General features: G+C 41.1%; 1 protein-coding gene across 1 annotated transcript in view; it reads right to left on the bottom strand.

Annotated features, from left to right (window-relative positions):
- Window positions 1-10,842: 10,842 nt before the first annotated feature.
- The window catches only part of LOC124606477 (corticotropin-releasing factor receptor 1-like), a 253,548-nt gene continuing 250,092 nt past the window's right edge, over window positions 10,843-14,298 (bottom strand). The window contains exon 11 of the mRNA XM_047138459.1: window positions 10,843-10,977. Coding sequence (XP_046994415.1) covers window positions 10,843-10,977 — 135 coding nt within the window. The remainder of the gene's footprint in view (window positions 10,978-14,298) is intronic.

Below are 14,298 nucleotides of genomic sequence, written 5' to 3'. Positions count from 1 at the left end.
CGTCCATTGCAGGTGTCCTCGTCGTTCTAGGTCTTCCCCAGTCGCGAGTCATAGGCTGGAATGTTCCGTGCTCCCTAAGACGCCGACCAATTGCTTCGAACGTCGTCCTGTCGGGACACCATCGTTCTGGAAATCTGTCTCGATACAAGCGTACCGCGCCACGGCTATTGCCCCGTGCTAATCCATACATCAAATGGGCAATTGCCAACTCCGCACTTGTAAACATTGCACTGACTGCAAAACCACGTTCGTGATGAACACTAACCTGTTGATGCTACGTACTGATGTGCTTGATGCTAGTACTGTAGAGCAATGAGTCGCATGTCAACACAAGCACCGAAGTCAACATTACCTTCCTTCAATTGGGCCAACTGGCGGTGAATCGAGAAAGTACAGTACATACTGACGAAACTAAAATGAGCTCTAACATGGAAATTAAGCGTTTCCGGACACATGTCCACATAACATCTTTTCTTTATTTGTGTGTGAGGAATGTTTCCTGAAAGTTTGTCCGTACCTTTTTGTAACACCCTGTATACAGCCGTCAGCTTGCTGTCATTCTACGTATTATATGGCAAGTTATGTATTCCTAGCGTAAAAAGGGAACTGTCAATTTTTTGTCAAAGTGTATGCGCGAGGGCGGGCTGAATAGTGACGCCTCCGAATTTTTTATGTGAAAATCATAAATCTTTTTAAATAAAACAAACTTTAGCAACATTCTACGTCTTTAGTCCTTATGTCTCATTATTTGCTCCTCTGTGCTGCCAGAGGGCTCCAAATTGTAGGATGTGACACGGCAGTGTGTAACATACTTCAGTCGGTGCATGAGAAGTAGAGTGTTATAATCGAGCTTCGAATGTGTGGAGTTCGACCACACACGGAGCACCCTCTCTTTCAGCATGACAATTCGAGACCACACACGAGCGCTGCGACATATGCAACAATCTGACACCTTGGGTTCACTGCCACCCATCAACCTCCATATAATCACGACCTGGCCCCAACCGATTTTCCTCAGTTTCCGGAACTTGAAGTACACCTTCAGGCCTTCAGTTTGATAGTGATGAAGCAGTGCAAGCAGAGGTGAAGCTGTGACATCGTCAACAGAGTCAAACATTCTGCAGCGACGGTATCAACAAACTGGTCCCTCGTCGGGTGAAATGTGACCGTCGCCAGGGTGACCATGTTGAGAAATAAATACGGAGACATGAAGAGTAAAGGTATAGAATGTTAATAACATTTGTTTTACGCAAAAGGCATTAAGAGTTGGGACCATTACTTTTCAGCACGCCCTCGTAACATTAGCTGCTAGGGTCCATGTGACATTTTATTGATAATTATGTTAACTAATTACGTTATAATTTATCCTCTCAGAATTTCTTCCCCAATATACTGAGAACAGCCCTGTTAAAATACTGAAAAATCGTTCGGAGGAGCTTCCGCTACCTATCCGTGCGTTATTGGCTTCGATTAGTGAATTCAGGCCATATCTCTGTACTCCTACTCAAGAGTATCTGGAGGGGGACCCTTCAGATGTGTGACCTGGTTTCTGTAACCAATGTATCCTACTCCATAATATTAAACTCTTAGAGATGCGTTCACGCACCATCTTCGGTTCAGATGTGACGTTAAATTTGTAAACTGAAGTCCAAATATGGACCCGTTATGCGATAACTCAGAAGTTAATTTTATATCAAAAACTTTGATTTTGTTTCTTATTATCTGTCGGGCACCGGATAAACGCTATTATTTTGTACTTCGCAGCCTTGAATGGGATTGTACCGTGTGAACCACTCTGTATCTACTTCAGCTATGCCAGAGTCACTGTTAGAGATGTTCAACCGACCGCTGTGGCCGAGTGGTTCTAGGAGCTTCAGTCCAGAACCACGCTGCTGCTACGGTCGCAGGTTCGAATCCTGCCTCGGGCATGGCTGTGTGTGATGTCCTTAGGTTAGTTAGGTTTAAGTAGTTCTAAGTTCTAGGGGACTGCTGACCTCAGATAGTGCTTTGTGCCATTTGAACCCTTTTAAGAGATCTTCAATCGCAAATGAACATGATAGGAAAATGGGAGTTCTACTGAATTATTAATACTGACAAATTCTCGTCTTGAAATCATTCAAAAGTTTATTTGTAACTCTTTCATCTAACTATTAACATTTTATTACTGGCATTATAATTTAGCATTCTCTGCCTTTAGGCCATGAGGCCTTTATCGGACGATGGATTGATGGCATATGCACTTACCGTGGATGGACCTCAACTACATTTCAACATGCACATGCAGTTTTCTTCTATTTTGAGGTGTTCATTGACTAATTGAACACATGTCGCTGCCAACAATGGACACCATCACGTTTCACGGTTATCGTCGTGCAATTCCAGCCATAAATGGCATGGGGACGATTACCGGATATGTACTCACTAGTTATTACAGTAATTCCAACTTAATTTCTACACTCGGATTTCCTCAACTTATAAAGTGTCTCAGGCACGTTATTTTTCTCTTGCTGGCATGTCAGTGCAAATGCTGTACACATCCCGTAGATACATAGGCATTAGTATACTCACCAGAACACGTGTTTCGCTACTGAACAAGGCATCACACGCAGAATGAAACAATTCTTGGAGTAATGTATTGAATTTATAGCAACAAAAAGTTAACACACGCACTTAAATATTTCAATTATATCGAACACACGCTGTCCAGACACTAATTCCTGAAACCTGAAGAAAGTGAAATATCCCTACCTCCACTCTCCCCCCCCCCCCCCCCCAATCAATTAACACAAAATATTACCTGCAAAAGAAGAGTTTTGATTAGTACTCCATGTTAATTATTTCACATGCTTACAATGTTGGAATGGCTGCTCATTTCATAGCCCTAAGGAAAGTACATCTGCCCCGTTCTACCCCGATCTGCAATGGCGCCAACCTCCAGCTATTTCCACCTCTTAACAGTGGTGGGGAGGTCAGCCAGAACAGCACTGGCCAACTGCCGCTGACTATCCCTCGCCACGAACGTCTTTGGTATCTTTTACCAAGCTGCAGAGTAACGACCTAGTATACTTCCGACTTCACCTGTACTGTTTTTGCCAGACACCATCTAGTCGCAGAAAGCTGACTCACATAGACACAAATATGCAAAAATTTAAACAAAACTAAATTATTGAATGAGGACACAGCAAGTAAAGACGTCAGGAAGTGCACACATGCATAAGAATAATAAAATAAAACTTAAACGTTCTACTCTCTCCTCTCTCTCAGTGCTTAGTGTAGTGTACAATTGTAACACATATATGACACGAACTGATATTTCTTTCCGATCTCACTGACAAAGATTCTGTTTTTTTTTTTTTTTTTTTACTATCGTATTGACCAACTAGGTTCACAGGATCACATTAACAACTTCAGTTCCTCTTCTCCTTTGTTGTTGTTTCCTATTTTTCCAGTATTCCCTCATTTTCTCCCCATGAAGTTTCTTCCTTTCTTCTGTCCACGTTGTTCCCGAATTTTTATTTCTTCTGCTTTGAAAGCCTTCCAAATTTAGTATCTTCTTTTTAAAACGGTTTCTGTCTGCTATTTCTGATTCTTTGATGTTGTTTGTTTCAAGATCTTTTCTTACTTCTGTAATCCATGCGATTGTCGATTTCTTCTTCCAGAAATATAAGAGTATTTGTTTTGTTAGTCTATTTCCATCCATTCGGTAGAGATGTCCAAAAAAGGATAATCTTCGTTTGGTCATTACTTCAGAAATTTTCTCTATATTTTTGTAGATCTCCTCATTACTTCTTATTTTCCAACCATCTGCAGTTTTCATTGCACCTATTATTTTTCTAATAATCCTTCTTTCCAGTACCTCTAGTTTGTCCATCTTATAGTTCATCGTTAGACATTCAGATCCATATAAACATTCTGGTCGTACCACTGTGGTGTACTGTTTTAGTTTTGTTTTTCTAGATATACATTTATTGTTGTACATATTTTTGGTCAAACCATATGCTCTTTCCATTTTGTTAATTCTTACATATATTGCAGATTTTTCTAGTCAATTCTGTTATATAGTTTCTCCAAGATATTTAAATTTATTTACTCGCTCTATTTTACCTATTTGTGTTTCTATGTATTTTGGTGCATTTTTTATATTTGTCATGAATTTTGTTTTTTCAGCTGATATTTTAAGACCAGTTCTGTTTGCTAATTTTTCCTGAATGTTTATTTGAGTAACTGCTTCTGTCAGGTTTTCCGAAAGTATTGCGAAATCATCCGCAAAAGCCAAGCAGTTTACCTTTATTCCATTTGTTTTCCTTCCCAGAGTTATTGGTTCAATTTTGTGATTTTTTAGCTCCGAATTCCAGATCTTTACAATTTTTTCTCGAACACAGTTAAACAGTAAAAGTGATAAACCATCACATAGTCTAACACCAGTTTTTATTTCAAAAGGCTGAGATACTTCTCCCATAAATTTAACTTTAGATAGTGCACCTCTTAGTGTTTCACGAATTATGTCTGCTAGTTTTGATTTAACACCAAATTCTCTAATGACCTTATCTATCATTTCTCTGTCCATACAATCAAATCCTTTCTTGAAATCTATAAATGACACTAGTATTGGTTTGTTGGTTATCATTCTATGACGAATTATTGAATTTAAGATAAAATTTGTTCTACACAGGATCTTCCCTGCCGACCGGAGTGGCCATGCAGTTCTAGGCGCTACAGTTTGGAGCCGAGCGACCGCTACGGTTGCAGGTTCGAATCCTGCCTCGGGCATAGATGTGTGTGATGTCCTTAGGTTAGTTAGGTTTAATTAGTTCTAAGTTCTAGGCGACTGATGACCTCAGAAGTTAAGTCGCATAGTGCTCAGAGACATTTGAACCATTTTTTGATCTTCCCTTTCGAAAACCACCCTGATATTCTCCTAGTTGTTTGTCTAAGGTATCTACCACTCTCTTGAGGAGAATTTTTGATAATATTTTGTATGACACTGGCCGAAGTAACACTCCTCTGTAATTACTGACGTTTTGTTTGTCTCCCTTTTTATGTAGCGGGTGGATTAATGCTATTTTCCATTCAACTGGAATCTTTTCAGTTTTCCAAATGTTCTCAAAAAGCAGCTGTAGATCTTTTATGATTTCCTAATCTAATTCCCTCAGCATCACCCGACTTAATTTGACTACATTCCATTATCTTCGTTTTGCTTTTGTTGATGTTCATCTTATATCCTCCTTTCACGACACTGTCCATTCCGTTCAACTGCTCTTCCAAGTCCTTTGCTGTCTCTGACAGAATGTCATGGGCGAACCTCAAAGTTTTTACTTCTTCTCCATGAATTTTAATACCTACTCCGAATTTTTCTTTTGTTTACTTTACTTCTTGCTCAATATACAGATTGAATAACATCGGGGAGAGGCTACAACCCTGTCTCACTCCTTTCCCAACCACTGCTTTCCTTTCATGCCCCTCGACTCTTATAACCACCATCTGGTTTCTGTACAAATTGTAAATAGCCTTTCGTTCCCTGTATTTTACCCCTGCCACCTTCAGAATTTGAAAGAGAGTATTCCAGTCAACATTGTCAAAAGCTTTCTCTAAGTCTAAAAATGCTAGAAACGTAGGTTTGCCTTTTCTTAATCTTTCTTCTAAGATAAGTCGTAAGGTCAGTATTGCCTCACGTGTTCCAACATTTCTACGGAATTCAAACTGATCTTCCCCGAGGTCCGCTTCTACCAGTTTTTCCATTCGCCTGTAAAGAATTCGCGTTAGTATTTTGCAGCTGTGACTTATTAAACTGATAGTTCGGTAATTTTCACATCTGTCAACACCTGCTTTCTTTCGGATTGGAATTATTATATTCTCCTTGAATTCTGAGGGTATTTCGCCTGTCTCAAACATCGTGCTCACCAGATGGTAGAGTTTTGTCATGACTGGCTCTCCCGAGGCCATCAGTAGTTCTAATGGAATGTTGTCTACTCCCGGGGCCTTGTTTCGACTCAGGTCTTCCAGTGCTTTGTCAAACTCTTCACGCAGTATCGTATCTCCCATTTCGTCTTCATCTACATCCTCTTCCATTTCCATAATATTGTCCTCAAGTACATCGCCCTTGTATAGGCCCTCTATATACTCCTTCCACGTTTCTGCTTTCCCTTCTTTGCTTAGAACTGGATTTCCATCTGAGCTCTTGATATTCATACAAATGGTTCTCTTCTCTCCAAAGGTCTCTTTAATTTTCCTGTAGGCAGTATCTATCTTACCTGTAGTGAGACAAGCCTCTACATCCTTACATCTGTCCTCTAGCCATCCTTGCTTAGCCATTTTGCACTTCCTGTCGATCTCATTTTTGAGACGTTTTTATTCCTTTTTGCCTGCTTCATTTACTGCATTTTTATATTTTCTCCTTTCATCAATTAAATATTTCTTCTGTTACCCAAGGATTTCTATTAGCCCTCGTCTTTTTACCTACTTGATCGTCTGCTGCCTTCACTACTTCATCCCTCAGAGCTACCCATTCTTCTTCTACTGTATTTCTTTCCCCCATTCCTGTCAATTGTTCCCTTATGCTATCCCTGAAACTCTCTACAACCTCTGGTTCTTTCAGTTTATCCAGGTCCCATCTCCTTAAATTCCCACCTTTTTGCAGTTTCTTCAGTTTCAATCTGCAGTTCATAACCAATAGATTGTGGTCAGAATCCACATCTGCCCCAGGAAATGTCTTACAATTTAAAACCTGGTTCCTAAATATCTGTCTTAGCATTATATAATCTATCTGATACCTTTTAGTATTTCCAGGATTCTTCCAGGTATACAACCTTCTTTTATGATTGTATGATTATGTAATATATTGCATTATTTATTGAATGTCCCTCATTCTACAAGATTTGTTGAGATGAAGAAGGATTTCCATTTTGCAGTACTGAAGTGACTCAAGAAAGGGGATAGTGTTATGGTCTGGGGAAAGCTTTCGTGGCATTCCCTGGATGATCTCGTCATTCTGGAAATCACTATGGATCATCACAAGTATGCCTGTATCCTTGTCGACCATGTCCATCCCTTCACGCAGTTTGTTTTTCCTCGCCAGGGCGGCATCTTCCAGCAGGACAATGCGATGTGTCACACAGCTCGTAGTGTACGCCCGTGGTCCGAAGAACACCAGGATGACTTTACCGTACTTCTCCGGCCACCAGACTCGGCGGATTTAAGCCCAGTGGAGAATCTGTGGGACCACCTCGATCGGGCCGTTCGCGCCGTGTGACGTCAACCGAAAAACCTAGCCCAGCTGGTTACGGCACTGGGATCTCACACCGGTCCACGATGCAAGAGATGGTTATTCAGGCTTGTAACAGGTGGTCACTTTAATGCGCCTAGGCAGTGTACATTGAGCATTATTTCGGTTTATTTCTTGGGTAAGTATGCTAAAAGTTGTAAATAATAGAGTTTCCACATAGAGACTCGACGTCACGACCCTTGGGTTACGGTTCCGCACTCTTTCCGCTGCGCCAACCATGGGTTGGATTCTACACTAAGACAAACAGCTTATGTCTCTCCCGACCAGCACAAAAATGGGATTTCTTCGAAACGCTTGATCATCTGGAGTATCCACTTCCGTCAGTGTCATTTCGACCAAGCCCTGAATATGCCACAAATCTGGACGAAATCGGCGATGACAAATAGGCGCGGTCCCCTTGTAATTGGTTCAAATGGCTCTGAGCACTATGGGACTTAACTTCTAAGGTCATCAGTCCCCTAAAACTTAGAACTACCTAAACCTAACTAACCTAAGGACATCACACACACCCATGCCCGAGGCAGGATTCGAACCTGCGACCGTAGCGGTCGCGTGGTCCCAGACTGTAGCGCCTAGAACCGCTCGGCCACCCCGGCCGGCCCTTGTAGTTATCAATCGAATCATCTAACTAGCTAAAGACATCATGCTGCTTCCGGTGCTTACCACGATACCGTTACGATAATTATGTAATGGTTCAACAGGCCTTGTCTAAAAATGAACCGGAAATAGTTCGAAAATGGTCACGAGAATCACCAGTATTTAATTATGTGGTTTGTTCCAATTGATTTAATACATAGTCACATTGTTTAAGCAATAATCACAATGGATACGTTTAACTTCATTATGTTATTTTAGTGGTGGTGTTTTCTTTCCTGTTGTGGTTCACACAGGATATACCATTAGGTGTTGAGTAGGGACGACCAGGCTTTTTCAAGTCGAGGAAGTGAAAACGTAAATAACCATAGTTTGTACGCAGTCATTAGCTGGGTTAACTAGGTAAGCTGGCTATATACTGTGCACATGATTTCAGCTGTCAACATAACTGGACATCCAGACATAAATGACAATTGGTACATGGTGACGACTGTGTTTATTTTAGTCTATCTACAATTATCACAAGCCACTCGTATTTCCCAGTTTTTAATTTCAGTCTTTATCTGGAAATGTATGAAGACTTACACGCAATCATTCAGGAACAGTAAGCTATTGTGGCGTGCCCCACAAAGCATTTTGATATGAAGGTCCACCAAACAACACATTGCACAAGAATGCATAAACACAGTTTGCAGTCACTCAAAAGATCTCTTTACACTAGTACGGGAAAGCAGAGCTATGAAACAGCAACACCTCCAGCGCCTTGGATCCGTAGGACGGTCCTGGTGCACATATGTGGCAACTCATACAGTCTCAGAGCAAGGATGTGTGTTCGAAGGAAACACTTTGCTGACAGTCTCTTATGACGTTCAGTTCTCCGTTTACATTGCTGGTTTTGGCAATGATGTAGGGATGCCTGTGTTTACAAGGTACATATGGTTCAGTTTTCCCAATAGCAGTCGGGGTCAAGTAACTACAATTTAGACTACAATCAAGTAACATTCCGAGTGTTGCTTTCATTTACCCAGAGGCATCAACAGTAGAAGGAAGGAAGTAAAAACTATAATCGCAATACCAATGTGGAGAACTTTATGCCGACCTTATCAGAATGTTGTTATCTACTCGTCTACCTTATACTTTAAAATTTGGAAAAATTGTTATTGTTTTAATGCTATCTTCTACCACATCCTCCAATTGTTTTAAATTTTTCAGTAAAACTTAATCCGAAAATTTAAGTGTTAGTATTTGGTGTGACTATTCACAACAAAATTAATATTCATATTTTCATGTTCAGGACACTTTTATACTTCAGTATATATTTAAAAGCGTGTTGTGAACAAAAGTTAACGAGAATTAACGAAAACAGTATTTTTCTATTTATTTCTTTTGTTGGTCATAAAATACTGCCCTTGGTTTTGGAAAACAAGAGGGTATTGCTAATATTGTTCTAAATTAAATTTTCAGGTTCTGAAACGTACTTACTCGTTAGTACCTATTTAAAAACTGTGTTGTTAATAACGAGTAAAAACATTTAACGATTTTTTTCTAAACGTTTTTTTGGAGGAAAGCATAAAGTATACCCTTCGGTAGTAAGCATTGCGGAAAATACATTGGTGTTGCTAGGGTTAATCACAGATTATTACAGATATCTCACTTCACCAGGAGGACAGTAACTATGATGTAGTTCAACCATGTGCAAATCACTAGTTCGGTTGCATGCTACGTTGATATGGTGTAACTGATGTCTATGAGAGAAGTGCTGCAGTGTCTCCTTCCTCTTTCTTTCTTGTATCTGCTAGGCAACAACTGTGTACCCTACGGTGCCAAAGACAACTGTCCTTTCTTCTGTCTTTCGTCCAACACTATCACACATCAGATGATGGCTATCCATGTAGCACGCAGCAGTTAGTTTACTTCAGTAACAATAAGCTCTTATGTCAGTTTATGGTTTACTGCAATGGGATGAAGTCTGTCATAAGAAGGCAGGAGGCGACTGACCACTAAGCAGAGCATCAGCTAGCAGAAATAGTTAGACCACTTCAAACAAGGTAATGGCCTAAGCTGGAATGAAGCAATAGATGATAAAAATTCAGTCTGCAGAAAGTTTGAGTAGTCACAGCAACCCTTAGAAACTGCAGTGTTGGCATCTGCACCATTGTTAGTATTACAAACTTACAAAACAGCACTTGGCCCCTTGTGTGCTTCAGAGTCAGTAGTATGCATTTCACAGGGGTCGCAAATGCCCTTCCAGATATTTTGAGATATTAGGTAGTGCTATGAGGACAGCAGGTGGGAACTACATCCTTGTTACGCAGCATTGGGTGTAATATCAGACTCCATGCTGGCCATTACATTATGTACAGTGGTATCGCAGCTATTGGCCTTTTTGAGACAGCAGGTGGTCCTTCTCCACTGAGACAGTGGCCTCGCCTGATTCTGCAAATTCCAACTGTTCTTATGAGACAACAGGTAGTTGTCTATCTCCACAGTGGGCTGCAGTGAGCACACTAAAGCAGAGTGCATGTGTGCCATCACTGTACCACTGTTGCTGCTGACTACTAAGGAGGCAAAGTATGATGAATACCACACGTTCTCCACAATGGTGACAGCATGTCCACAAGTGTACACAAGCAGTTCGGTGTTTGCAGCACACCCAGTTACTGTTGAGCTGCCATGAGACAGCAGGTGATGCTGAACCCACGTGGCACAAAGAAGATTAGCAACACTGTAGTCTCAGGAGATCCACGTCACCAGGTCAGATGGATGCTGCAGATGTCACTGTGCCTTGTAAGACAGCAGGTGGCAGCTATTGCTATGTTGGCAGGTGGCAGCTGATGGCCACAGCTGTGCCAGACAGCAGATGTTGGCTACCACTGCAGTAGCAGACACCAGATTCTGGCTACCCCGAGGCAGACAGCAGGTGGGGGCTACGCCCGTGGCAGACAGCAGCAGACCCTCTGCAGCTGTCAGAAGCCATCCATACTCGCCAGCGTTGTGTGAGCAGCTCCACAACTTTCGCTGCTCCGGGAATGTGAGCGAGCTCCTCCTCCGCGGTACTTGTCCGACAGCAGATTGTAAGACCGCCTCACTGCGCTGTGGACCTGCAAAAGACAACACACTTCCGTTACTATACTTGCAATTGTCTCACATACAATATAATGTGAAAATCTGAATGCTCCAATAGCCATGTAATGTCCCCACAGCAAATACCCTCTACCAAGCACCAATTAATCATTTTCAATCAAACCATCCACATTCACTCACTTTGGAAAAGTTATCTGATCTGATTTTCTCGTAATATATGCGGCGACAGCTCGTCGACGCCAAAGTATTTTCTAGTGCGTTTATTCTTTGAAATAACAGAGATGCATATATGCATTCTCCATGGTTGTTGGAGTGGTAACTAGGAGAGCTTCTGGAGTGGCGGTTGAGGGATTGACGTGTTTCTGAGAGATACATATTCTGCTTTTCTTCTCGCTAAAGCAAGCCAATTAACATTTGTGCCACTAGCGGTTTGTTTTGAAAAGAAAGAGATTGTAAAAGGAAAATAATTAAGGCGTGGAATCACCGGAGATCTGGATATGTAATGGAGATGGATTTAGTACACGATTTCCTCCATAAATAAGGTTTGTGACTTTTTTGTTCTGGAGTGAATGAACGAATGAGTTTTTTCTGAATCATTTGTTGATCACGTTGGCCCTGTAATTAGTGGGGAAGTTTCAGCTGTGTCGAAGAGAGCCTGCAATCACTGAGTCTGTGTTAAATTGTCCAAAAAGGCTTCATACACATCTGGAATTCGCAATCTTTCGTAAAAGGAAGAAATTGTCCAAACGATTGATTCTCCCGACTGACTGCAGTGTTTAACAGTAATAATAAATGTAAAGATCTCTTACAGCAAGCCAGCCGCTGATTACCAAGACGAAGGACTCCACCAAAGATTCTATTTGGGCTGATTCTTTTTATCTCTGTATCACGTAATGAAATCTTATATAAAAACTGTACATAGATAAAGGAGAGAAAGAGAGATAGAGCGAATGAAAATAGAGATAATACTAATAATCCTCCATTAGTCTAATTTTTCGCCTGTCTTATCACGGATCAGCCAAGACCTGGGAGGGCCGTACTTTACTGTAATTGACTTATGTGTGAAGGTGAAGGGATCTTAAAGACAACAGATACACGTCTATACAGACATTACACAGAGATAGCGGCTAGCTGCATCAATCATCTATTCTTAGATTAAAGAGACGGCAATTTATTATCCGAACATCAAAATGTTAAAGCCAGTTCTCTCCCTTACCACATATCTAAATCCTAACTCATCCAGACTGAAGAAAGCTATTGTAATTACAAAAGTAGTACCTCCTGTTTTATGTCATATGTACTAATAACTAAAACCAGTACCATTTACTGCTACACTTCTATTTCTAAAAGCATTATTTTTTGCAGTTACAAAGTCATTTTATACCACATTTGTTGAAATTGCACTGTGTATTCCCACTTCCACAACTATCCTATGACTGCAGTGGGCACCTCGCTGTCATGTTTACCACATATTGTAGAGCTTACTACACATATGGAAGAGTCATGCTGCAATGTACATCAACATGTGTACCTCCAACGCAGACCTGCCCATATCTACACTCATTCGCAAACGGTCTCCCCCACATTCACAGACAGTCTCTTATCTATGCACATTGAATGACCCTCTTTCCACCAAGCTTCACCAACCTCCCCCCACCCTCCCCCCACCCTCCACACAGACACATGCACATACTTTTTTGCGATTTCTAAAATGAAATTGCCGCCATTTAACTGTAAGTTTCTTATTATTCATTTATTTAACACTTTCACGATTTCAGTTTTACAGCAATTATATAGTGCAAAAAAAACTGAAACGAATAAAACATGTGGTAGACATAGTGAAAGGCATATTGTGGTAATATAAGAATAACATAAATTTTAAGATGACAGAGACAGGCTGGACAGTGAAGGGGGAGGCGTGTTTATAGTGATAAGAAGTGCAATAGTATCGAAGGAAATTGACGGAGATCCGAAATGTGAAATAATTTGGGTGAAGGTCACGGTTAAAGCAGGCTCAGACATGGTATTTGGATGTCTCTCTAGGCCCCCTGGCTCAGCAGCTGTTGTGGCTGAGCACCTGAAGGATAATTTGGAAAATATTTCGAGTAGATTTCCCCACCATGTTATAGTTCTCGGTGGAGATTTTAATTTGCCGGATGTAGACTGGGAGGCTCAAACGTTCATAACGGGTGGCAGGGACAAAGAATCCATTGAAAATTTTTTAAGTGCTTTATCTGAAAACTACTTTGAGCAGTTAAACAGAGAACATACTCGTGGCGATAACATATTAGACCTTCTGGTGACAAACAGACCCGAACTATTTGAAACAGTTAACGCAGAACAGGGAATCAGCGATCATAAAGCGGTTACTGCATCGATGATTTCAGCCATATATAGAAATATTAAAAAAGGTAGGAAGATTTTTCTGTTTAGAAAAAGTGACAAAAGGCAGATTTCAGAGTACCTGACGGCTCAACATAAAAGTTTTGTCTCAAGTACAGATAGTGTTGAGGATCAGTGGACAAAGTTCAAAACCATCGTACAATATGTGTTAGATGAGTATGTGCCAAGCAAGATCGTAAGAGATGGAAAAGAGCCACCGTGGTACAACAACCGAGTTAGAAAACTACTGCGGAAGCAAAGGGAACTTCACAGCAAACAGAAACATAGCTAAAGCCTTGCAGACAAACAAAAATTACGCGAAGCGAAATGTAGTGTGAGGAGGGCTATGTGAGAGGCGTTCAATGAATTCGAAATTAAAGTTCTAAGTACTGACTTGGCAGAAAATCTTAGAAATTTTGTTCTTATTTCAAAGCGGTAGGTGGATCAAAACAAAATGTCCAGACACTCTGTGACCAAAATGGTACTGAAACAGAGGATGACAGACTAAAGGCCGAAATACTAAATGTCTTTTTTCCAAAGCTGTTTCACAGAGGAATACTGCACTGTAGTTCCTTCTCTAGATTGCCGCACAGATGACAAAATGGTAGATATCGAAACAGACGACAGAGGGATAGAGAAACAATTAAAATCGCTCAAAAGAGGAAAGGCCGCTGGACCTGATGGGATACCAGTTTGATTTTACACAGAGTACGCGAAGGAACTTGGCCCCCTTCTTGCAGCGGTATACCTACGGTATATCGCTGCAAGAAGGGGGCCAAGTTCCTTCGCGTACTCTAGAAAAGCGTAGCGTTCCAAAGGATTGGAAAAGGGCACAGACACAAGACGATTGTGTCAAACCCAGCTCGCGCTATTCGTCCACGAGACTCAGAGGGCCATAGACACGGGTTCCCAGGGAGATGCAGTGTTTCTTGACTCCCGCAAGGCGTTCGGTACAG

This window comes from Schistocerca americana, chromosome 3, assembly GCF_021461395.2.
Source record: "Schistocerca americana isolate TAMUIC-IGC-003095 chromosome 3, iqSchAmer2.1, whole genome shotgun sequence".
Taxonomy (NCBI): Eukaryota; Metazoa; Arthropoda; class Insecta; order Orthoptera; family Acrididae; genus Schistocerca; species Schistocerca americana.
This window is presented reverse-complemented; position numbering and strand designations above follow the sequence as displayed.